At 45.7% G+C, this 24,763-nt stretch overlaps 1 protein-coding gene across 1 annotated transcript in view; it reads right to left on the bottom strand.

The window, feature by feature from the left end:
- LOC138447678 (adhesion G protein-coupled receptor E3-like) overlaps positions 1-24,763 on the bottom strand; it is a 1,605,711-nt gene that overhangs the window by 1,266,258 nt on the left and 314,690 nt on the right. The window contains exon 5 of the mRNA XM_069603942.1: positions 9,932-10,252. Coding sequence (XP_069460043.1) covers positions 9,932-10,252 — 321 coding nt within the window. The remainder of the gene's footprint in view (positions 1-9,931; positions 10,253-24,763) is intronic.

Here is a 24,763-nt window from a genome sequence, read left to right as displayed (position 1 = left end):
GCAGTAACCTTGGGCAACTGTTTCCAATGCCCAAGCATCTGACGTGATAGCCTGCCATTCCGCCAGATGTTGAGTCAACCTGCCTCCTACAGGTGTCCTGTGAGGGAAGTCCTCAGAGTGGTTTTGGGGCGGCTGATGCAGATGCCGATGGTAAAGAGGCACCTGCTGTTGCTGCGGCTTTAGAATATCTACCCCGTCCACCTCGGGTAGTTCTTCTTTGACCCCTTTGAGCCGGTCGTCCTCTACCTCTTCCGAATGAGGAGTAGAAGCGAAAGGACTTGCCCCTCGCAGAGGTTCCTGTGGGACGAAAAGGAGTCTGACGGATTGCAGCTCCTAGGGATTTTGCTGCTGCTTTTGAAGTTTGCAGTTTCTCTAAACTGTCATCCGCCTTTTTCCCGAACAAAGAAGAGCCATCAAATGGCATGTTCAAGAGCCTGGCTTGCACATCTGGGGCAAAACCCGACTTTCTCAACCAAGCGAACCGCCTGGTTGATGTACTTGCCGCCATTGCTCTGCTGATACTGTCAGCCGAATCAATGCCCGTCTGGAGGGATTCGCACATAGCGTCTTTACCGTCCTGTATAATATTCAGGAACGCATCCCTTTCTTCTCCCTCCGGGATGCAGTCAGCCGCTGTAGAAGCACACTCCCAAAGTGTATGGCTGAACCTAGCAAGGGTGCAAGTAGCATTAACAGACTTTAACGCCATGCTACATGCTGAAAAGACTTTCTTAGCCATAGCATCATATTTTTTATCGTCCCTGTCCTGTGGGACAGTAGGATAAGCCGTCTTGACGTCGGTAGAGGATGCTGCTTGTACCACCAGACTTTCTGGGGATGGATGTTTAGACAAGAACTCTGGGTCTGTGGAAGATACCCTGTACTTTGCAGACAGTTTTTTATTTACTGCTGGTATTACATCTGGGGTTTCCCAGTTTGTCATGATCTTTCTCTGAAGAGCTTTATGAAAGGGCACCACTGGATCCTCTTGTGGGCCTTTGTCAAGAATATCCGTGAGGTCATCTTGCTGGAAAGATTGTGAAGGTGTAGACCACCCCATGAACTCTGTAATTCTGGCCATTAAGGCTCTGTAGGGGGTTTCAGCATGCTCCCCCGGGTCTGGTTTAGCAAAATCCACCTCAGGGGAAGTGTCTAAACCACTTGCCTCATGTAAAGAATCATGAAGATCCTTTAATCTGCGCTCTTCAGAGGAAAATTCCTCTCTAACTGGGGTTACAGGTCCCTGTAACTCATCTTGTTCTGACAAATCACCCTCTTCTAAAATTGAGGATATAGTTCTCAATTGTTCTGAATTAATAAAGGGAGTAAATCCCATTTCCAAGGCAGAGGGTGCTGAACTTGTCATTATTGGCCTCGAAAACGTCGATGTCGTCGACGCCGACGTCGAAGGCTTCGAGCGTGGCGTCGAAAACAGAGGTGGAGGCCTCGAGGACCTCGACAGAATTGGAATTTTACTCGACAATATCGACGCCATCGACGCCATCGACGTCGAGGGCCTGGGAATCGTCACTGGATGTGTGGTCATCGTGACTTTTCTCGGCGTCGACGCCGGTGTCGAGGCCGGCGTCGAGTCGACAGACCTGTGTGTCGAAGGTCCCTTCGACAACGGCGTCGAAGACCTCGACGTCGACGGAACCTTCGTCGACGGCGTCGACGGAACCTTCGAGGAAGGTTTGGAGGTCATAGTCCTACTCGAGGGTTCGAGATGCGCTCGAGAGGTTTCTTTCGCCGGGTACTGCGACTCGCGGCGTTTTTGACCTTTGGGTCTTTCGACCAGAGCATCGCTCTCGGCAGTCTTCGAGGGGGTCGAGGCCGCTTTCTCGAAGACGCTCATCATGTTTTTTCTGAATTCCTCCTATTCAGCCCGGGAACTAAGTTTCGTGGGGCAAGGGATTCTTTTTGGCGAAACAGAGGAAGAGGAAGACGGAGAAGGGGATCTTCGACGTTTCCTCTTCGAGTGTTTCGATCTCGAGGAGTGATGAGACCCACTCCGAGATCTGGAGCGTGAATGGTGACGAGGAGACAATTTCTGTGAGGATCGGTCAACGACATCTTTTTCCCACAATCTCGACATTTATTGAAGCCGGATCGAGGGGTTGTCGGTTCCGACGAGGAAGCCATCGAGTACGATTCGAATAACTTGAAGTAAATATTACTAAGAACTGAGCAACGGTATTCCGAGACACCGAGTAGCGCGGAAAAACGGAACTGAGCAACGGACGCTGCGCGCGGCCTTTATAGGCAGGATGACGTCGAGCGTCGATACGGCGGCTGTCGAGGGTCATCGACTCGAGGGACGTCGACGCGCAGCGCCCTCTGGAGAAAATTTTTTTCCGAGGCCAGCAGAGCTGGAAGGATATATATCTAAGATGAGGAATACGTCGGAGGACACAATCCCTTCGAATGACACGATTCTAGGAGGCAGTTCTAATAGGCTAAAATAGTTTGGATTACATTATTTTAAACTAAGAGATTGGTTTTGGCACAGTGAGTACTCACACTATATTTTTGAAATAAGCCGTCAAGGTTGGTCAGATTGTGCGGGACTTCCGGCGGGTGGTTCTGAAGTCCCGGCTATCTGGGTCAGCTCTGCTCTCTGGGTCTGTCAAGCACCGTTCTGCTCACAACCCTGCACAGTTCTGGTCTCTCTGGATCTCTGGTCTCTCTGGATCTCTGGGCTCTCTGGATCTCTGGTCTCTGGAGGTTGATGGATTTGAAGTCTGGAGTCTCCCGGCAAAGCGTCCCGCAAGAAAGTGGAAAGTGAATGTTCCTACCTGTCCTGCACTGTCTGCTTGTATGTGTTTAGAAAGTGGGTGTGTGCGTGGCATAACTGAGCCTGCCCCTCTCTACTTGTCATTGGCCCAGCTTTCCTCTCTCCCTTGATTGGGAGAAAGAAATGGAGTGTCAGAGTGATGCCGTAGGTTTTATGGTCAGAGGAACCTCCCCTTGTCAAATTGCACACAAATCTATTTCTGATCCAAACACATATTTATCCATGTACCATTTTTCTAATATTATAGGTCCAGTTAACATATTTTCTGGAGTACCAAACCATCCGATCCCTGTCTTTGTACGATGTCGTGTCCACTTTTGACAGAATTCTGCCCCTTTTCATCCAGATAACGACCTTTAAACCTTTCCAGATTTGACACAACTGTACACCCCCCTTCTACACACATTCCAGTAAATTTTCATTTGTCTAGCTTAAACACAGTGTCTGCAATATCAATAGCGGGGTTCAGCCTCAGAACATGGTACAGAGTTCTAACACCTTTTAAAATGTGCACGGAAAAATCCCAAGAATAATGATATTATTTATATAATTTTGACCAGTCCGCACTATGAGTTATCTATCTTTTTAAAATTATGCCCTGGTCAAAAAGGGGTGTGGCTTCCCACATCACATGGTGGAATAACTGGTTTATCCACTTCCCCCAAGCTCAGCATGCTAGCAGAGGCACTGCCCCTCCCAGTTTCTCCCAAGAGGAAGCCACTTTACGGCCCCCCCAATATAACATTTGCCTGAGTCCATGACAAGGCTTTGTTCAACTTCCTGCAGTCCCCAGGTGCTCCTCCCCTAACCCAATCAGAGAGGTGTCATCTCCTTTCGGTGGGGGCAGCAGGATGCAGCCAGGCCTGGGAAGAGTGGCTGAGCAGGTTTCTCCTGTTGGGGGTAGTTGTCAGGCAGAATTCAGCTAAATGTCACTTTAGTTCCCAGTTTTCTACATTCAAATCCAACTTACATGCAGCTATTTTTTTTTTTATAACCATTAATAATTACTTCCTTCAAGTCATTTCAGAATATAGTTTTACATTGTATCCACCTCTTAGCAAGTCTTTCCTTGGCCTGGTTTCGGTTCATTTGTTCAGTTTTACACAAAAGTCTGGTGGTTTTAAAACGCTGGCTTTCTGATAGTGTTGAGCACTGGTATTGCATCCATTTTTGACATTAAGAAAATGAATTCCCCACAGTTCTGGGTTGCTTTTGGCAATCAGCATTGCCATTCCCAATGGTTTCAGGCTACTGTGTGTGTAGCCCAATGGTGGTTTTAGGCAGTGCCCTCCTGTGCTCACAACATAGGCAAAAATGGGTGGCAGCCTATTCTTCATGTTTTCCCTGTGGACTCTCTGGAGAGTTCTGGCCATCATGATGTTTTCAATGCCAGTAACGCACAGTTTTATGGTAGGGCTTGGATGCATGGGTAAAAACATCCAACAAGGCAGGTTTGAATCATCAGGCCTTGGTTTATCTACTGGCAGGCTATCCATAATACCACTGATCTCGGGCCCGAAGATACTCTCAGTTGGATGATCCATTTTTGTTTTTCCGGCTCACCGGCAGCTGGTCGCTCCGGCAGCCGATTTCCCTTTCGAGTACGTGGATCAAAGGGCTAATGCCCCACAGACTCCACGTCCTCAGGAAATTGGCCAACGATTCTAAGGCATAGTCGGTTTTATACCATAGACCCCACAGAGTATAGCTTGTATGCTTACGTCCTCGCACAGCAGTCAGAGTTTATAAATGTTGTGGTTCGCTGTAGGCAAGAAGCGTAAATTGGTAGCAATTTCGAATACATGGATCAAAGGACTACTTCCCCGCAGGCTCCACATCCTCAGAAGCTGCCCAGAAGCTCTAAGTGATAGTTAGTTTTTTGCCTTAGGCACAGCAGAATCGTGTTTGTGTTCTTGCGTCCTCACACACTCCAACAAGACCTCAGGTCTGCTCTCCTGCTGTCTGCGGACTGTGACTGCTTCACTTCTGCACCACTTTGCGGCCGATTCGTGGAGCCGGGTGGTTTTAATGATTAGCTAGGGGAGTGGAGCTAGGGGAGTGGAGCACGGCTCGCTCGACACAGCGCCCCCTTTCCAATTAAAGCAACAGTAGCACTGTGCTTACAGTGTTCGCAGCGTTCTCACAGTTTGCACAGGTCTTGCAATAAAGTCCAAACACTTCACTATAACAAGGAGTACAAGGCAGTAGCCTGCTGCAGACGGCTTCACTTCAGCACCACTTCGGCAGGCAATGCAATGGTCAGTATGTACAGAAAAATCAAGATATGCAGCGAGAATCTACGACGCAATACAATGCAGAAGAATCATAAAATGGATAGTTGATGGATATGCAACTTCCATAGTCAGAAAAGTCACCATGGAGGAGTTCAGCCCACCTCAAAGAATTCTTGTAAACTAAGAAGGAAACATGATCCAACATCTTACCGGATAGTGGTGAAAGTGCACAGTTCCAAAGGACAGTCACCTTGCTCCTCTGTGACAGCAGAGTGCCTCAATGAGAAGAACGCTGGGAGTGTAACGAAGGGGAGAAGGCTGCAGGCTTGTGAAGCCTTGGCAGCCCAGAAACTCAGAAGCACAGGTGAAGGACACGCATAGACGCAGGGAGCTCCAGAAATCAGTTGATCTGGACGATCTGGGAATGAAGTGTTAATTCATTCCCAGCAGATATTTATTTCAGCTTGGGGGGGGGGGAGAGCACACGGCACATTTACAAACTGCATTATTGTGAAAACAGATTTTGGAATAATTTCGTTTTTATAATGGCAGAACATTTTTCTTTGGCAGAATATTGCTCTTTATTTAAATGTACTTAAATAAGAGTAAACATTGGAAATACTAAGAAATCATAACATGAGGGCTTGTGAGCTGAAATAATACCCCATATATGTTAGACAGTTGAAGGCCTTAGCAGACTTTCTTCATTAATTCTATGCTTTCCCTAGCTCTCATCCTTGACAGTGCTAGGGGAATAGGTGCCAATAGTAATCTGTATAATAAAAGTCCATCTCCCAAGTACTAACTTACCTCATGAAGAGAGATAACCTGAAAGAACCCTAGTGGGTTTCTCATGTACACACTGACATCTGCATGTACATTTTGTATTCTGAAATGAAACCATTTCACCTTTTAGCTGCTGATGTGTTTTAAGACTTTTCCAAGCAGAATTATACATATATCCGCTAGATGGATTACAATGATTATATTACTCACCCTCGTAGACAGAAGTCAGTTTACGTGTAATCACTAACATCACTTTCCAACAACAAAGCAAATGTAGAAGGTCTGTCTGTTTCTCAGAACACACTTTCCTGAAAAAGACGCATTCACTTTGTGGAATAACAACAGACATATCAGGAGATTGCTCCTTTGTTCCTCTACTCACTTTTAATTCATTTTACAACCTAGACCCCATACTCCTTTCTCCATGGCCAAACTCAACCTCTGTCTTACACACCTCCACTGCGCTGATTTCCAGTTAAGTGCCTATTCACTCCCTCCCCCACTCCACTTTAATGCCCTCACTCCTGATATCAAAAGTAGCACAACTATCGTTACTTTCAATTATTCTCCTAATCTCCATCTCCAATCTCTGGAAAGGCAATCTGCCCTAAACCAGCATATTGTTTTTCTTCCTGAATCACCTTCACTCCCCCGTTGTCCATACTATTTACTCAAGTGTTGGTTTGTATATTTTTATAAGAAATGTACAAAGATTACAGATCATCCTATGTTGTCTGTACTGTCTACAGTCCATGTTCTCACTTGAGCTGTGTCAATCCACCACCTAGATCACTATCCGCTCAGTTATCAGTCTGAGAGGCTGGAAAGCATTCTGCAAAGGGACTTCTCGGCTTCCTGCTTTTGTCCTCAAGTACAGCATTCCTGACAAATGTCCTCGATGACTATTTCAATGCAGATTTACATATTTTCCCTTGTATAAAACGTGCATAAAACAAAGAGGTAAATAAGATGCTGCTTTTATAAAAATCAATACAATTGTGGATTATAATTTCGGTTGTATTGATTACTTGGCAATCTTGGCCAATCTCCTAGGAAAATACAAATGTGTAACCTTTTTTTAAAAAATAATGTGCAATGCATCAAATATTTTAACACATATTTCAGGCATAGTTTATGTAGGCATACATTTTTTAAGTTTTCTCTACATAAATCTGACTCATGCCCGGAGAAGTATATCAGCTGCAGCAAGTGGGGTATAATAAGGGAAGCTACAGTGACACAGGTTGCAATGATGACAGTATTAAGTAGGAATGGATGGAATCGGAGATTGTCATACTATTGCACTGAATGGTGGATTGGTTGAAATATCCACCTTCTATACGATTCCACTTGCAACGTGGAAATCGGAATTTGTCAATGTATGGCATGAACATTTTGACTTTTTTGGTGATGTGTGCCTCGCGCCCATGAAAATGTCTGCTACCTTGGAGGAAGACATTTGTGTATGCTTTGATTTCTGAAATGGTGTTTCAGCCAATCACAGGGCTCAAAATATTTCGGCCCCCTAATTGCCACACCCAAGTCAGCAATTACTCAAAAGGTAAAAATACATTTGGAGTGCCCACTGCGGTGGATTCCCTGAAATGCTGCTCTATTTGCATATTAAAATTACAACTCTACACAACAAGGGTTAGGCCAATTTTTTGTTCACGGGGGCCTGCTACATCAGTGGTACATCAAGGACTATAACACATAAAGGCTGCAGGCTTCCTTTGCTTCTCACTGTAATATTTCACAAACTAAAACATATTTAGAAAACGGATAGACCTTATTCACTGCACAAACATTTTCACTAAATTGAACTTTATAAAACACATGTTATTATTTATTGCAATCACACAGCTTAAAAACAATTTCAAACACATGTAAAAAGCTGTAGTCAACTGTCGAAGTACACAAAACCCCTGAACTATGTGCCAAATATTCCAAGCTCAGTGCCTTAGGGGGTTAGTAAAGTGCCAAAAAACGCAAAAAAGTATTTTTTTTCAATAAATCATTCCATATGCTGCATTTGCCTATGGATCGGTTCCCACTCAATGATAATAATTCTCAATGGAATTTATTGAATTCAAAACAAATTTGGAAAGGTGTCCCAACTGTCGTTACTTCCAAAGGCAGATTAAAGTTCCTCTTCCAATTTTTGAAAATGGAATGATAAGTTCAGATTCACTCTGTGGACTATTGCTACCACAAATTCCCTTACACTAAGCATGTCTATGAACAAGATTTGTCGACATCAAGTGTTTCGGCCCTTTTTGTAGAGATTTACCCATCTCAAAACCTTCTCTTCTAGAAGAGGTATACAGGCATTCATCACAACAGGAAGCATAATTTCAATAAGAAATTAATTATTTCAACTACCCCTTTCTTTTGCAACCATTCTATAGAAGAACAAGAAAAAAGAAAAGAAAATGAAAAAAAGAAAAGAAAATGAAAGTTCAGAAACCTCTATGTTGAAGATCTTTAACGTTTTGTTATTTGTACCACCTACATGTTAGGTTACCAATGACCTAATATCACTGATACTTGGGGACATACATACATATTCTTATTTAAATACTTCTTATGTTGCACTCTGTTCATTTCAGTGAATCTGAAAAATCAGATACTCTCATCAAGGGATTCTGACCTTAACTTTCAATCTCTATTACTTTAAGGACAAAGCTTGGTCTCCAAAAAGATTTTTATTCCCCCATTATTGATTGTTGTTTGGACCTAAAAAATAATATACAAAATCACCTTTGTACTTATTTGCATTAATTTCTCATAGACAGAAAGAAAGGAAGGCATTGTGTAATTCCATATTGATGTTTATTTTTGATAATGCCCTGGGACGCAAAATGTCTTGCTTCCGATAAATCAACATATTTCGATGTAAACTTATTGTTACTGGATGTTATTTCTACTTAGGTTTATAAAATCAACATCCCATTGCTGTTGTTACCCGTGCCCAATCTGTTATAGTGGGCATCTAAGTGCCCATTATAACAGTTGCAGACAGTCAGGAAATTGAATGGTTTGTTGAAAGAAAAGCACTTTATTGCAATTTTTGGCACTTGTCTGCATTTCTTGCACATTGTTCAGTAGGTTTTGTATAATTCAACAGATGACTATTGTTTTTTTAACTGTGTATGACATTGTTTCTAAGATGTGTGGTTATTACCCGGTGAGAGTCATTCAGAATGTAACAAACACTGTTTGTTACCTGATCGGAATCCCTCGGAAGGGATTCCTTTCCTTTGTTACCTGCGGGGGGTGGGAGGGTTGGCAGCCCCTCAGCCAATGAGGAGGCTCAAAAAGGGTCAATCCCCGCTCCGAGCCTCCACATGGCTGGAGGCTGCCATCCTCCCCCGCCGGGGATTCAAGTAAGTATCTTCTTTCTTACGTCCCCCTCCCCTGCAAACAATCCCCTTCCAGCCCTCCCAAGCTCGCTTACCTTCTTTTTTTTCCTTTTTTTGGGAGCGAACGCTCTGGGAACACTTCTGTACCCAGCGCAACTGCTCCCGATGGCCGCCATGGAAAGGGAAAAGGGACTCCGTTTTCCCTTTCTCTGCGGCCATTTACTTTGAAATTTGTATTTTTTGTGTTAGTTTCGGAACAGGAAAAAATGCTATTAGGACCCGGTCTTGCGGGCGCGGGTACTAATAGCTCGGGCCTATAACTACGGGCCGCGGGGCATTACCTGACTCGGTAATGCCACCGCGGCTCGGGGCTTATTGCTTAAATAACATGTTTTTCGTAAAGTTACATTTTGTGAAGATCTTTGTGCAGTGAATAAGGTCTATCCGCTTTATATATATTTCTTAGGTTGCAAAAGACTACAGTAACAGGAAGGGGAAACCTGCAACCTTTATGTGCCATTAGAATTACAGCCAGCAAAATGTTCAACTAGCCCTAAGTCACAGAACATCTTTTTCAGTAGATCATAAGTGGATTCTTAAAAATGAGATCTATTTTTGGGATGTGCCTTCGGTTATCATTTCAGTAGATCTTGGCTTCACATATTTTCGAAAATGTGTAAAATCAAGTCAGTGTTCTCCAAAAGGCTGACGATATGAGCGTGATTAGAGAATTAAACATACAAATCAAAGACTACCTGTGCAAGTGACTCCAGCATCTTGAGGATGGAAACAGTTATGTATGTTGAGTCCCCGGTTATTGCAGTCCCACAGCTGTGACTCATTTCCTGTGCAGGCCACATTATCCAGGAGGATATTCCTAGAGCCTTGACCAAAGTGGGCTCTTCTGTGAGCAAGTAAAGGGCTTCCACAGCGCATCTGTCTGCAAACAACCGCTGCATCAACCTCATCCCAGTTATTGTCGCACACTGTCCCCCAGGCTCCAGCGTGGTAGATTTCCACTCTGCCTGAGCATTTTCCATTTCCATTGACGAGCCGCAGATCTAGATCTTCTGGTGCTGGCCACAAAAGGGGGACAAACAGAAATGTTAATGGTAGTAAACAAACAATGCTGGTAATATCTTTAGATGGCACTAAGGTGATTTTTGCAGAGAATCCAATCTCAACAATGACATGGTGCGCTATGCCTTTTGGATCATGGTAGGAACTCACGCAACATGAGCCCTCACTGCCAAAAGTGAAATGGTGTTGAGTGTTTAGCAGGGTTTCAGTAGTTGGCATGCGAGGTATTCATCATATATAATCACATGACTACACAGACATAAGGGAAGACAACAATATTTCAGCAAATGCTTGGTTTGGAAGCATGTACTTTCGAGTTGATGGAACTTTAGGTCTCTATTGAGGGACTTAGGACCTGTTCCACAAGTGTAACAGCAGACAAGAGGCTTTCTTCAGACAACCACCAAACAGGTTATCTGGGAGATCTGCAGGGCTTCTACATGAACCCACCCATGCCTCTTTTTACTAATATAACTATGTTGCTATGCTTGGAAATCCAATATCACACCAATAGGTCATACAAATGGATTCCTCCAGGTTAGCAATTCTACCAATAGCCTGTGGTGTCCCGCAAAGATCCATCCTCTCCTCTGTGATTTTCAATCTTTACATGGATCCAAATGGAACTCTTTTCGCTACATACAGCAACCACATACGTCAATATGCAGATGACAAGCAGCTCTCCCTCAAGGTATCCTCCATTGAAGACAGGCTCAAGGCCTTCCTTACATTGATCTGCTCTTGGATGTCTATTGCCTACATGGAGCTCAACCCCTCCTACTGCTGACCAACAACACCAAACACCCTGATATCTAGATCAGGCTCTCTGTTATGAACCTCAATGGATTCACACCCCAGCAGGCCACCTGCCCCAAGTCCCTTGGGTTCGACATCGGCAGACACCTTTCCTCCAAACAGCACATAGTAAGGAAAACACAAACAACTTGGTACCAACTTTCTCTCCTGTGGAAAGTCAAGCCCTTCTTCACAGAAAACAACTTCAGATTTGCCATCCAAGCCTTGATCATCTCCCTCCTGGACAGTGGCAAAGCACTTCCACTGACGGCCATCGCAACCCGGAGATGGGTCCTTTTTACGCTGCAGAATGACTCAAAGGACTGCAAATTCGACCACATCACCCGACCCTCATCAAACTACACTGGCTCCTGCTGCAAGCCCTTATCATCTTCAGATCCTGCTGCATCATCTACAAGGCTGTCCCACTGAAGTCCCCAACCTATCTCACTGAGAAACTCAGCATCTCCGAAAGCCTACAGTCAGCCCAAAATAAGGGCATATGCAGACATGAACTCTGCTGGTGCAGGAATAAACATCCCAAAAGACAGGCCTGCTCCGTCTACACTGTAAGGCTCTGGAACCTCCTCCCTGTCATGTCACCATCAGAATAGCCCTCTTGCTTTTACAGTTCAGGAAGGATCTCAAGACCCTCCTCTTCAAGTTTTGGCCTCTCCCTTACACATATCTCCACACACACTCCACCCCACCCTATCTGAGACTGAGTGATCTGCTCCCCACTATTCCCTCTGCTGGTTGTGTGTAGCTCTCTGGCTGCCAAATTGCGGCCTCCCTCCCCCCTGTAGTTAGCTTGTCACAACCTTGTTTCTACATTTCCATCGCCATGTTCTTCCCTCTATGATTGTAAAGCGCTCCTTTGCTTTCCGAAGCTAGATCTGTGCTCAATAAATACCCTAATAATAACTACAAAGTTTGGCAGGACAATTTGGCAGAGTTTGAATGGGTAAGACACGTGGCTTTAAGTGGGCCAGGACTGACCTGAGCCCCGGCAGGCTCCCAAAACATCATTCAAGCCAGGGTGCTGCCGCGGCTCACCCTAACCCAACAAACACTTTTGTTTTCTTTCCTTGCTGGAGATTCGAACCCCAGCACTGCCAGTGACAAGCCAATGTGACATTGCACTGTGCTATTTGTAAGGTGTTGGATTACTTTGTTTGATTCAATAGACTGCTTGACACAACGCATTGAATAACCACAAAAGGAATGAAGCGCCTATGAAATAGCACAGTAAAATGAGACACTGACTTGTCACTGGCAGGGCTCAGGTGCGATTGCCCGGCCCGGACAATTTAAAAGAAAATCATTTTTTGCATTGTCCCATGCTGAGGGTTCAAACCTAAACCCTGCCTGTGCCAAGCCAGTGTCACGTCGCACTGTGCTATTTGTAAAATGCTGGATTTATGTGTCAAGTAATGTATTGATTGAAACAAAAGAAAATGAGCACCTATGATATCGCACAGTCCAATGTGCCACTTGCTTGTCACAGCAGGGTTCAGGTTTGAATCCTCGGCATGGAACAGTAAAAAAAAGAAACCTGACAGCGGGGAAAAAATCTTTTCTTTTTTATTGTACCATGCTGGGGACAATTTAGGCCAAATACCCTCGATACAGCCCACCCCTCCCTGATTTCTCACTCACTTAAGCACTGGTAAGACATACAGATGTCTTAAATGTAGCATCTTGGGTCATATATGATGCCACCAGTTCCAGATGATTTTAAGATTGTTGGATGATGCAAGATGGAACAGGACAATTGGATGGATCACATATTGTGAAAGGGTCATGTTCTTGATAAGGTAGAGAAGGACCATTCCAAACCTGAGGTAGGAGTCTCACTAGGACAAAAGCCAGATCCAGCCCTATCCCAGATATGGGGAGTTGGAGGTGTGTGGCACCAGTCACTGAAACCCATCCATGTGCTATGGATGTCATCAATGTTACCACTCTGACACATGATGCCTCCGGGTACTCTTTCTGGAAACTGTTCTCTTCCTATGTTTCAGGACAGCAACTCACAGAAGGCACCCAGAGAATGGAATGGAGAACGGAATGAACAACAGACAGGGAATGGACCGGGAATATCCTTGCCAAACAGAAATGAGACACCCAGCTCCTGACCTGCCATCTCTAGACAGGTCCCAGGTGAGTGGTGAGGTAATGGGAAATCAACTGGGAATGAGGAGAGACAGCAGGAGAAACAAGGGGATAAAGAAACTCTCCCCAAACTAGCACCTGAGGAAAGCCAGAGGGAGAACGAGCAGCGTAAACCCCTGGAAGCTACCACACCATCAGAGACTGCAAACAAAACTGTACTGGATAAGTGGGTACAACCTAGAGGTTTTTTTAAAGGCTCTCACCAATGCCACCAGGCATCTTGGGGAAACCAGGCAGAGGTTGGTTCCTTGAGTCAGGGAAGCACTGCAGTCGATAGAAGAGGTAAGAGGAGACTGAACTAGCAGGACCACAGTACAAAGGAAGACAGAATAAAAGGCTCAGTGTGGGTTGCAGAGGTAATGGCAGGAGGTGGGAAGGTGGACCGATAGATCATGCAGAGGATGGATGGCAGAGCGGAGTGCTGGAGAGTAGGTGGCAGAATTCGATCAGATTGTAGTTGAGGTATTTGTGAGAGAAAGTGATACCAGCAGTGTGTTGTATAATGTTAGAAAGGGGGGCTGGGAGAAACGTGGCTGTGAGAGAGACAGAGAGAAAAATATAGAGATAGAGAGGGAGAAGGGTAGGGGAAATTAGAGAGAGCGAGAGAGTGCTGGTAGGGTTTGGGGAGAGTGCAGGATGGTAAGGGGAGTGGTGAGGGTGGAGTGAAGCAGCAGAAAAAAAGGGGGGTCATATGGCATAGCAACCATTTTTAAGGGGACCTTGGACTGCACGATTAATGAATTAGACAGACATCTGGATGTCCATATGCAACTCTTTGAGGTAACTCCCAAATGTTGTAAACTGTTATATATTCTGAACATATATAATAGCCCTACCTCTACGAATGTGTCAAACTCACTCTGATCAAACATGACATTGAAAAACTTCATAACAGCTTACACCATAAAGATGTAAGGATACTAGGTGGTGGAGATTTCAATATTAAACTGGGCATTGGTCCCTCAGAGGACCTAGTTGATCACGATGAGGAAAATGCACTAGGCATACCCAGTCCCAGTATGACAGATGCAAGAGTTTGCAAAGAGGGTTAAAATGTGTACTGGTTGATGGCCAGATGATATTCCTGAATCACTAACCTTTAGGTGCACTAGAGGTACTTCGACTATTTATTGTTTTTGGGTGACAGTCGACCTTTGGGATAAAATTGTAAATTTCACAATCCACATGGGTCTTTTCAGTGACCATTATGCATTCAACTTGATTATTCAAAGGGGAGGGGTTGGTCAGAGTGAAAATATCATAAAACACTTGTCGAAGGCTAGCTCAAAAGGCCAATCCGCTAAGGAACTAAAGTGGGAAACTGCAAATAAGATGCTGATAGGAGATCAAATACTGCAACACAATTCTATACAGTTCCAGACGCTATTGAATGAGGATGAGGAACCAGGAATAATTATATCAACCTTTGAGGAATTCATTACAGGTGTTAGGTATTTATGTTTTACCATGACTAAGAGTTGTGCTAAGAAAGTGAACCCTAAGGGCTAGTATGACGACGGCTGTAGAATTGTGAAAAGGGCACTTATAACCCTATTGAAAAATAAGGATGCACCCAACCGGGAGATAATATCGGCCAAAGCTCAATGCAAAAGTGTGCGTGCAATTCAGAAAGTTGAATTGGACAAACTCGCTTGGGAAGAACTGGAGGCAGCAAGTACAGAAAAGATTGTAACAGAGCAACCGTTGTCCCTACATTCAAGAACGGTTGTAGATATGCGCCCAAAGCATATCTCCCTTTTAAATACAACCTTTACATTATTTGGCAGACCCTCCAGCTTATAGCGATATTGCGATACAGCAAAATGCCACGAAAATGGCCGTTTTGTGCAAAATGCCGCAAAAAAAACTAGCATTAAAAAAATAAAATAAAAAAAATAATACTCTGGGTTCCAGATTCTCATATCTTTTTAACACAAGAAATGAAATGCACAATGCATCTCATCACTTGCGCCCAAAAAAAGATCAGCCCAAACCACAAGAGACACCTGAATGGGCACATATTATACAAATGTGCCCATTCAGGTATCGCCTGTGGATTTTATATGGGCGCGCATTCAGATGGCCTTTTTCACCTCCTTGAGAAAATCAGGGGGCGTTTCTGCCAATTTAAAAGCGCATCCTAAATTTCCAAGCAAAATGCACTTTTAAATGTGCAGAAATTGTAGGCAACCCTACGCGCACGGGAGGTGGGGGTGCCACTGCATAAGAGGGTATTTCTTGACCCTGTCATGCATTTCTTTTTCAAGTATGAACCGCTGCTTTGTCGCTTGCTTTTCTGTTCCTCAAACAGGAGAGAAATGCGTTTTTTGTGTCACATTTTACAGTGGCAGGCCCCTGAAGGGTCTGCCACTGTAAAAGTAGCTGGGAGCTTGCAGAACACTGCCAGGAAAGCGCTTCTTTTCAAGGTACGACCCATTTTGACCACCAAAAATCGATTGAATGGCACAATTTTACCTATTTTGCCAGTACCAGTCAATCAATTTTTATAAATACCGAACATGCGGAGCAGGGGTTGGCTCCTCATGTTCAGTTTTTTTGAGGTTTGGGGGTTGCAGGGGTGTACCCCGCTTCCTCAAAATTGGAGGTGGGTCCCGAAAACAGAAAGCAAAAAGAAACTAAAAAGGGTCCCTCCGGCGTCAGATCCAACCTGCGTTAGAGGGATGGACCTGACACCGCAGGGTTGCAGGGTGAAGCGGCAGCGACCAAGCAGTTAAGTAGGGGAGGCGGTGGGGTGGTGGTGAAAGGTACATTTTGGGTTGTTTGGCTGAAGAGCAAATCTATTCGCGGCAAAATTGACTACGGTCAATTCCGCCGCAAATAATTACACTTCGGTCAAATGACCCAGAATCCTATTCAAGGCAGCTGGCCAGCACACAATTTGATTTGCACTACAGCTCAGCCCCGTAGAAATGCGCAGGTCACCTTTGAGAATAAGGTGACCTGCTTATTTCCAAAAATGGGCTATCTAAAAATAGCATATCCATTTTTTGAGGATTATGGTCAAAATCTACTTTTTTTAAAAATGGTCATACTATGAGAGGGAAAAGAGAGAGACGGAGAGTGATGGGTGAGATGGGTGAGATGTGACGTGATAGGCAAGAAAGCAGAGGGGGAGAAATGGGACAGAGGAGAAGGCGGTGCACAAGAGAGCAGAGGAAGCAGTGATATGGTGGGTCAGAAATCTGAGAGTGAGTGGAGGTACAGAAAGTAGAGGGAGCGTGTGGTCAGGGGGAGCAGTGAGCCAGAAAGCGGTTGGCCGGAAAGAGGCAGTGAGCTGCATATTGGGAAAAAGGATGAGTGAAGAGTGCGATAGAATGGGAGAAAGGATGCAAGATACAGAAGAAGCACAAAAGAATGAAGGCCTGTATATTGCGGGATGAAATGTAGAGTGTAAGGTGTGAGTTGGGAGTATGATTTGGAGTTTAACAGGGGCAGGGGAGTGCAAATTGTGACTTGACAGTGTGACATAGCACGTAAGTATTTGTATGACGGAGTGAGAGGTTCAGGATTGCAAGTTGTGATGGGGAATTGGTGAGATGTGTTGGTGCGAGAGGTTTGTGTGGGTGTTTGGGGTATTGGAGAACATAGAAGGTGCATAGTTTCAGCATTCCAACTGCTAATGATTAATTTAGTTAATACTATTAAATATGCATGCACATTAAACCAAAAATGTAGCCAAACAAAAATTGTTCTGCCAAGCCAGAAACATCTGTGACTCTTCCTATAAAATTAATACAAAAGATACATAATAATGACACCTTGGCTCTCTTGTAGCCTTGCACTCTGCCTCTTTCCTACAATGTGGCAATCTTAGACACTCAAGTTAATACAAAATGTCCCGCAAAAATTCCGCAATATATAAAGGTTTGTGCCGCAATATTTGTCATTTCATGTCGCAATATCCTGGAACGTCGGATTTGGGAGGTGCCTTTTGAAGAAGGTGGAGGAATGGGTAGTATCACAAGCAATCCCTACCCCAATTTAATTTGTCTACCAGCCTTCTTTGGGACCCATGGAGCATGTATTAAACCTTTAGATGATTGTAGCACATTCTTTTCACATAAGAAAGTCAATTTATCTGGCATTTATGGACCTAAGCACCATCTTTGATAAGGTAAATAGAATGGTGTTTAGGTCCTATAACAGACCAGAGGTCATTGTGAACATCCTTTCAGCTCTGCATTGTAAGAACGAAGCTTGCATACTGTGAGGGCTCAAAGATGAGAGACTGCACAAAGTTGTAGGGTTCTCAACATTTGCCATGTTTATTAAACAAAAAGGGTGGGATAAAGGGCTGTCTGTCCCAATCCTAATCAATCAGTCAAAATAACCTTTATTCAGCGTAAGCCATATTGGTTAACATCACACAAAAAAGAATTCACAAACCACCCCAACAGTACATATTTTTGAGACCACCCTCAATTCATAAACACATTTACAAAAAATTGTTAAAACTAGGACATACTGTAAACAGTGTATCGACAAGAGATCTCAGAAGACCAGGTCAATGACCCCTTATTCAGGGTTACAATTTTGCATATAGGGGTTAATTCAATTCAAAACCTTCACGGGATACACGCCAGGACCTTCATCCTCCTTAACCATGGACTATGAATGTATATAGGCACAAAATGAGCCACGGGCAGATCTGTGGAGTCCTTACATAGATGGTCAGCTTCGCTAACGGTTTGAACACTATGCAATCTGAGCAACGGTATCAAATACAAAACTCTAAGATCTTTCAGTGTATCGCAAAGTAATAAAAAGTGTGCCATTGATTCCACCCCATTTACGCACAGCGGAAACACTGGATTTTCTGGCCCCGCCCACTTTTTAGTTATGTCACGTAGTGGCAGGGATCCCAGGCGTAGCCTGATGTACAGTGCCCGAGCAAATGCTGGTTTGAGAATATTCAAATACTTTTCAAACCCCTGGTACTCTTTTACGGCAAGATACGCCGGGCCCGTGGATAGGGCAAGAGCGAGGGTCCTGGCTCTTAGCTCCTTGTATCTTTTGAATGCACCCTTCACTCTGTTTTTAGCATTGTGCTCCATCTGGCATGGACTTTGCCAGATGACAGAGAGACCCAGCTGAGCCAGTCAATGTTTGACGTGCACCAGCCAATGTATCTTCTGCCAACCCCTCAAGGATAACACATATTCCAGGATCTGGCGGTATTCCTCAAGTTCCCAGCTACCCCAAATCCTAAACCAATAAAAAACTGTTCTGATTACTAGTTCCTCAGCAATTGGCAGGAGATTGCATTCCATGCAGGAGCAACAGGATGGATTTCAGGAATTGTTTTCCTGAATGCGTCCACATTCCCCAGACCTCTGCCCCATAGATAGCCGCTGTCTTGGCTTGCATCTAGTAGAGACTCAAAGCCGGTCCCAATGACCCCCTGTCGTGTCTTGCATAATAAGCCTTGACCGCCCCACTGGCTTTCGCTAGCACATTATTGGCCTTGATCACCTGGTTCTCCCACCATCCCCCATTCGCGAAACGCATCCGCGGGTAGTCGTACCAATCCACCTGTTCTAAAATACTGCAATTTTCACGCAAATTTAAAGGCTTTTACCTTGCGGCTTTTACTAAGAAAATCATCACCTTAGTTTTAGAGGCGTTCATTTCAAGACCTAGTTTGGCACACTCACTTTCAAACGTGCTTAGGGCACGCCGCAAGCCCATCGGGGAAGTAGACAAAAGGACAGCATCGTCCGTGAAAAATAGGACCAGGATACGTTCGCTCTCCATTCTCTGGGAGTCCAGATTTTCCCTTCTGGAGTCTCACAATTATTGAGTTTATGTATAGGCAGAATAAGATGGGTGCTAGAATGCATCCCTAGCGAACGCCTCTAGCCACCTGAAATTTGTCTGTTACTTTGCCCCCCGGATCCCATCTGACCGATACCCTGTTATTTTCATACAGAAGTTGGATCGGGCACAGTAATTCTTCGGGGATGTTTTTGGCACTCAGGACCACCCAGAGGGTTTCTCTGGGAACACTGTCAAAAGATGCCTTTAGGTCCACAAAGACCCCATACAAATTGGTCTTTATTATCCTTAGATGTTTCTGGATTATTAAGTGGAACATAAAGCTTTGATAGACAGTACCTTTCCCTACTTGGAACCCCTTCTGAAGGTGGCTTAGCTGGTTAGTTTTCTCGATCCACGCCACTAGGTGCAGATGGATTACCTTTGCAAAGGTTTTTCCCGTTGCATCCCGCAACGACGTGGTTCGATAATTACTGGTGTCTGCCATGTACCCCTTCTTAAATATGGTGTCACGCTCACCTGATTCCCACGGAGGCGCGGGTCTGGCTTCGAGTGCTGATGCTTCTTCAATGGTGAAGCGCAGGACTCTGAAGATGGACAGGTAGGGCCCCTCTACTCTGGCTTCTCTGGCTCGTAGGAATATTCCCCTGTTCGTGAAAAGGGAGTATTACCTACTGACGGAATAATGCTCAAGCCTCCCACTTCCTTCCAACCCTCCACGATACCCTTCCACGATTCCCCGTGAAGTCTCACCTTAGGGTCTGGAAGGATGAGTTCTCCGTCCTGCTTCTGATGCAGGGGCGCGTTGAAACCCAGTTACTTCACTGGATTGAGGTTTGATGGAAGTTCAAATAAGCTTGACTATTCAGGTAAGGGGCTGTAAGAGTTCTGTTGCAAGTTCAAAAGTTCAAGCTTAATAATAATGTTCATTGTCTTATTGCAGCAAGCGGTAACGTTTATGTCTTTTTCCCCTTAGGGGCCGGGGTTCGGAATGCCGGAGATATGGCGCCGAACCGAATTGAAACGTGCAGTTCCAATAAATGACAGGTAAGTTCTGGATGAGCGTTCGGGTAATGTCTTTGCATTCGCTCATTCAATGTCTTTGTCTTTTTTCCCCATAGGGGCCGGGGACCGGAATGCCAGGAAGCGGCAGGACCCGAAATGAAATGGGAATGACCCAACTGGTAAGCCTTAGAAGGAAACTGAGCTTTTCCTATTCCCTTCCTTCTCTCACCTTGTGTTCTTGTCTTTTTCTCTCTAGGCACTGGGAAGTGGCTGAGGATCCGGATGATCGCTGCTGAAGATGGAGGTGCCCAGGAAAGGTGAGTGAAATGCAGCGCTGCAGCCATCGAAGCGAAATGCTTTTAAAAATGATGTCTTCCCTTTCAGGATCGTCGGTGTGATGTCTCCGTGGTACAGCTTTAGCAGGTAAGGTCTTCTTTCTCTCCAATTCTCTCTTATCTCCCTTTGCAGGTGACCCAGGATGCTGACAGGCGTGGCTGAAGTCCAAATGCAGGAGCTGACATGGTGAGCGTCCAGCTGCGAGGAGCAGAACAACGCGAAGCAAGAGTTGCTGATCGGGCGTGGTTTAAATAGCTTTGGAAGAAGTTCCAGGTATGTATCCTTCCACCGATCAGGTATGTATCCTTCCCCGACCACACCCAGGTGGAAAGTAGTCCCACAGGTAAAGTAGTTCCATTCAGGCCTCAAGAGGGCCTGGATGTAGCAGCATGGTCTGCATCAGGTAAGTGCACATTGAAACACTTGAACACATGTCTAGCTTTATGAGCCTGGCGCCTAAGGCGCCAGGACAGGGGTCCAACATGAGCCTGGCGCCTAAGGCGCCAGGACTGTGTCCAAAGGGCCCCAGCTTGGGCCCGCTGGCACTTCCCTGGGAGGAATGATGCCTGCCTCTGGGGTTGCTGGGTCGGACTCGGCTCCTTGGAGGTAGGCATCATGACATATGGGGATATTTACTGCCGTTGTCCTTGTCTCCGAGACCCGGCCCTGGGACAGGATTGCATTAAATACTCTAGTGAGCACAGGTGCCCAAACTGCCATTTGACTCTTATACAAATCCACCGGGACCCTATCCAGGTCTGGGGCTTTTCGCCCTTCCTGGACTCGTATCGCCCTAGCCACTTCTTCAGTTGAGAAGTTTAGGTGGTTTATTGGCTCTATAGCCAACAGTGAGACCGGGCATGGAGCTCTTTGGGGGGGTCAGTTGGTCGGGTCTAAGCGGGTCGCTATAAAGGGTCTCAAAGTGATTACACAGGAGGTGAGAATCCCACGGCCAGAACCCAGAGCAGGTGTAAAACCAGTCACACCGCGCACAGGGCGGCAAGTTGCCGGCAAGAGCGCGCTAAGGTACCATATTTACATTGGGGTTACCTCCAGTGGAAGCAATGGTGAGAAAGAGCAAATCTGCATATGGGAGGGACTGAGGTGGACTATCACAGGCAAAAAGAAGAGGAGTAATAAGAGTGCCACCCTCCCCTTCCCTGTAGTCCAATAAGGGGGTAAGGGGCCTTCCACACGCGCAGTGGGGACACATTAAGATTGCGGCGGGAGCAAGGATGGGCCCCTGGGGAACCACAGCTGACAGGATGGTAGCAGCCAGCCATGGAGCGAAAGGGACAGGCCCATAAAGGCCAATCATAGATACCCCGGAATGCGACAGGCTGCCCATTCAGGAAACAGCAATAAGAGGGCTTGCTGCACTGCAGAAATTTAGAAGACAAACAGACATTTCAACCATGGTGGCCCAGGAACCCGTGGTAACAATGGGGGATGCCACATTGCAGGTATCATGTCCGAAATAAGAGCTCTGTGTACGGATATCCAAACATCCATACCTGAACTACGAAAGATGGAGAAGATAGAGGGGAAGGTGGAAAACCTGGAGCATAACCAGTTACACACGGATCTTATGGAGATGAGATTAAATACGAGAATGACCAACATTGAACTCAGAGAAGAAGAGGTTGAGAGGAAAGTACAGGGCCTTGTGAACCTCCTTTACCAAGCGGAAGGAGGGAAAATAGTACAAACAGAGAGAGCTCATAGAGGAGGACGAGCATTCAGTGGTGGGCCACGCTCCAATGTGGTGAAATTCCTCCGCTACAAAGAAAACGCGGATATCCTATTGAGAGAAAAACAGATGCAGGAAGTCAAATACCAAGGATCTAAAGTGAAGTTGTTCCAGGACCTGTCAAGCGTTACCTTGGGGCGACAAAGGCAATGCCGGCTGCTCACAGCATGGCTCATGGACAAAGGGATCTGATACAGATGGGCATACAGCTTTACACTGCTCTTTGAGAATGGAGGAGAAGAATACAGAGTCACCACGCCAGAAGAGGCGATGCTAGTCATAGGACACCTAAAGGAAGACACAGGGACAAGGGTGCTGACAGGTCAATCGAGCCCACACACTTCAAGTAAAACTGCATCCCACGACCGGCCCTCAAGGCGCAAAAGAAGCAAAGTGGGCAGAAAATATGCAAAACTGTACAATTCTTCACCGACAAACACACTTGAATCTAAACGAGGGCCTCAGAGGCCCAGACAGAATGGTTTGTGGGGAAGGGTGGGCAAGCAGGTAGAAAGCCTGTACGATTCTCAGTGGGTAGGAGTCTTTACCTAGTGGCCCTCAGTTTAAGGAGGGTGTCTCATTAGGGCGTGACATGATTGTCTCACCCAAAGTTTCTTTTGCTCAGGTTTTCTTTTTTTTTACAGGTTGGGGACAATGGGGCTGTGGGGGAAGACAGGAGGAAAATCAAGGGGTGGTGAGAGGACGGGAACAGATCAATGCAGGGCAAAAGAGGAGGGGAGAGAAAGGAGAGCTAAAATTCCCCAATCTTGGGATGACGGAAATGACTAGGCAATTGGGAGGAGAATGCCTCCTGCGGGTTGGCACCCTAAACGTTAAAGGGCTTAATTCTCTAACTAAAAGGTTGCTGGTAGCGCAAGAATTTGAGAAAGCATTCCTGGATGTTTTGTTTCTGCAGGAGACAAGACTGAGCATGGGAGAGGAGAGACCCATGAGACAAGATCCCAACAACCAGGGCTCAAGCAAGGGTGGGTGGATACCCTTAAAAAATGCTTAGAGGTCAGAGGCCTAATAGACCTGTGGAGGGTGACACACCCAGACCAAAAGGGCTACACATTCTTCTCGGAAGTGCATGCAAACTTCACCAGGAGCAGCTGTATTCGACCGGTGGGCTGGTCAGAACACGACATGGTCACCATGGACCTCGACATAAGCGGCATGAATAAAAAGGGTTCAGGCTGGTGATGCAATGACTTCCTCTGGCGGGACCCACTCTTTGCTCAGCGGCTGCATGGGGCGCTGTAGGAATACTTCCAAGTAAACGACAATGGAGAGGTAAGGGAGAACACACTCTGGGAAGCAGGTAAGGCCACATGGAGGGGGCTTCTGATAAGTGAAGGAGCTAGAAAGAAACGGGAACGAAAGCTAGAGGAAGAGAGGTTCTGCAAGGAAATCCTCGATATGGAAGGCGGATTACACGGCGAAGGGATTTATGAAGAGAAGGAACTGGAGGCGCTCAAACAGAAGAGGATAGAATTGAAGTCACTGAGACTGGGGGACACAATCAGGAAATATTTCTGAAGCAAAGGTTCTATGAAAAGGGGGATAATTCTGATGCCCTATTGGCATCCAAACTGAAGGAATAGAGAGCAAACAGATGGGTGGAGCGTGTGCAGGGAGTAGGGGGTCACTGGTCCACTACCCCAAAAGAGGTGGCAGACCATTTTGCGGGATACTATGAAGGGCTGTATGAAAGTGAAGGAAAGGGAGACCACACAGGGATGGAGTAATCCTAGACCGGGCAGAGCCCGCACGAAAGGGTGCTCCTAGTGACCCCACTTCACATCCGATGTGGTACAGGCTGCCATAGATAGATTACCAGCAGCGGGTGTCCCAGGAGAGGATGGTTACACCATGGGATTCTACAAAAGGTTTTCGAGAAGTCTGGCCCCCCACCTAGCCAAACTGTTTAACGACATATGGGAATCGATCGAGCCATCATTCGAAAGGGCGCTTATTGTAGTGATCCCGAAAAGTGGCAATATTAAATAGGAATGTACGCAGATGACATGCTCCTGTATCTAGCCAACCCCACTGCATCCATACCAGGGGCCCTACAGCCAATAAGGAAATATGGACAATGGGCGGGACTTAAGGTCAACATAGAGAAATCAACACTGTTCCCATATTGCAGACCGGACGGGGATGTGGGGAGTGACCTTCAAGAGCTAGGAATTCCGGTTGAGACGGTGGCACTTAAATACATGGGAATACGTATTACGAAGGACACCAATGATCTCTACGTAGAGAACTTCCCCCCACTTTTGGCGGGCCTAACTACAGACTTGGACAGATGGTCCAGATTGACCATGTCCTGGCTGGGTCATTTTAACACGCTCAAAATGTCACTGCTCCCCAGGGTCCTGTGTCTCTACCAGATGTTACCAATAGTAATACCAGGGGACCACTTTACAGAACTTAGGCGCAAAATTAACAAATTTATATGGCAAGGGAAGAAGCAGAGAGTAGCATACTTCACCCTAATATGTACTAAAGAGGAGTGGGGAGTGAGTCCCCAAGACATGTTTACATATTATAGGGCGGCACAGTTCCAGGCGCTGGTCCCACACTTGAGAGAGGAGAGGGACAAACAATGGGTAGAGATGGAAAACTACCTGTGGAGACCCGTGAC

The sequence above is a fragment of the Ambystoma mexicanum genome, chromosome 3q (genome assembly GCF_040938575.1).
Source record: "Ambystoma mexicanum isolate Mex_15411 chromosome 3q, UKY_AmexF1_1, whole genome shotgun sequence".
Classification (NCBI taxonomy): Eukaryota; Metazoa; Chordata; class Amphibia; order Caudata; family Ambystomatidae; genus Ambystoma; species Ambystoma mexicanum.
Note: the sequence above shows the minus strand (reverse complement) of the source record. Positions and strands in the feature narration are given on the sequence as shown.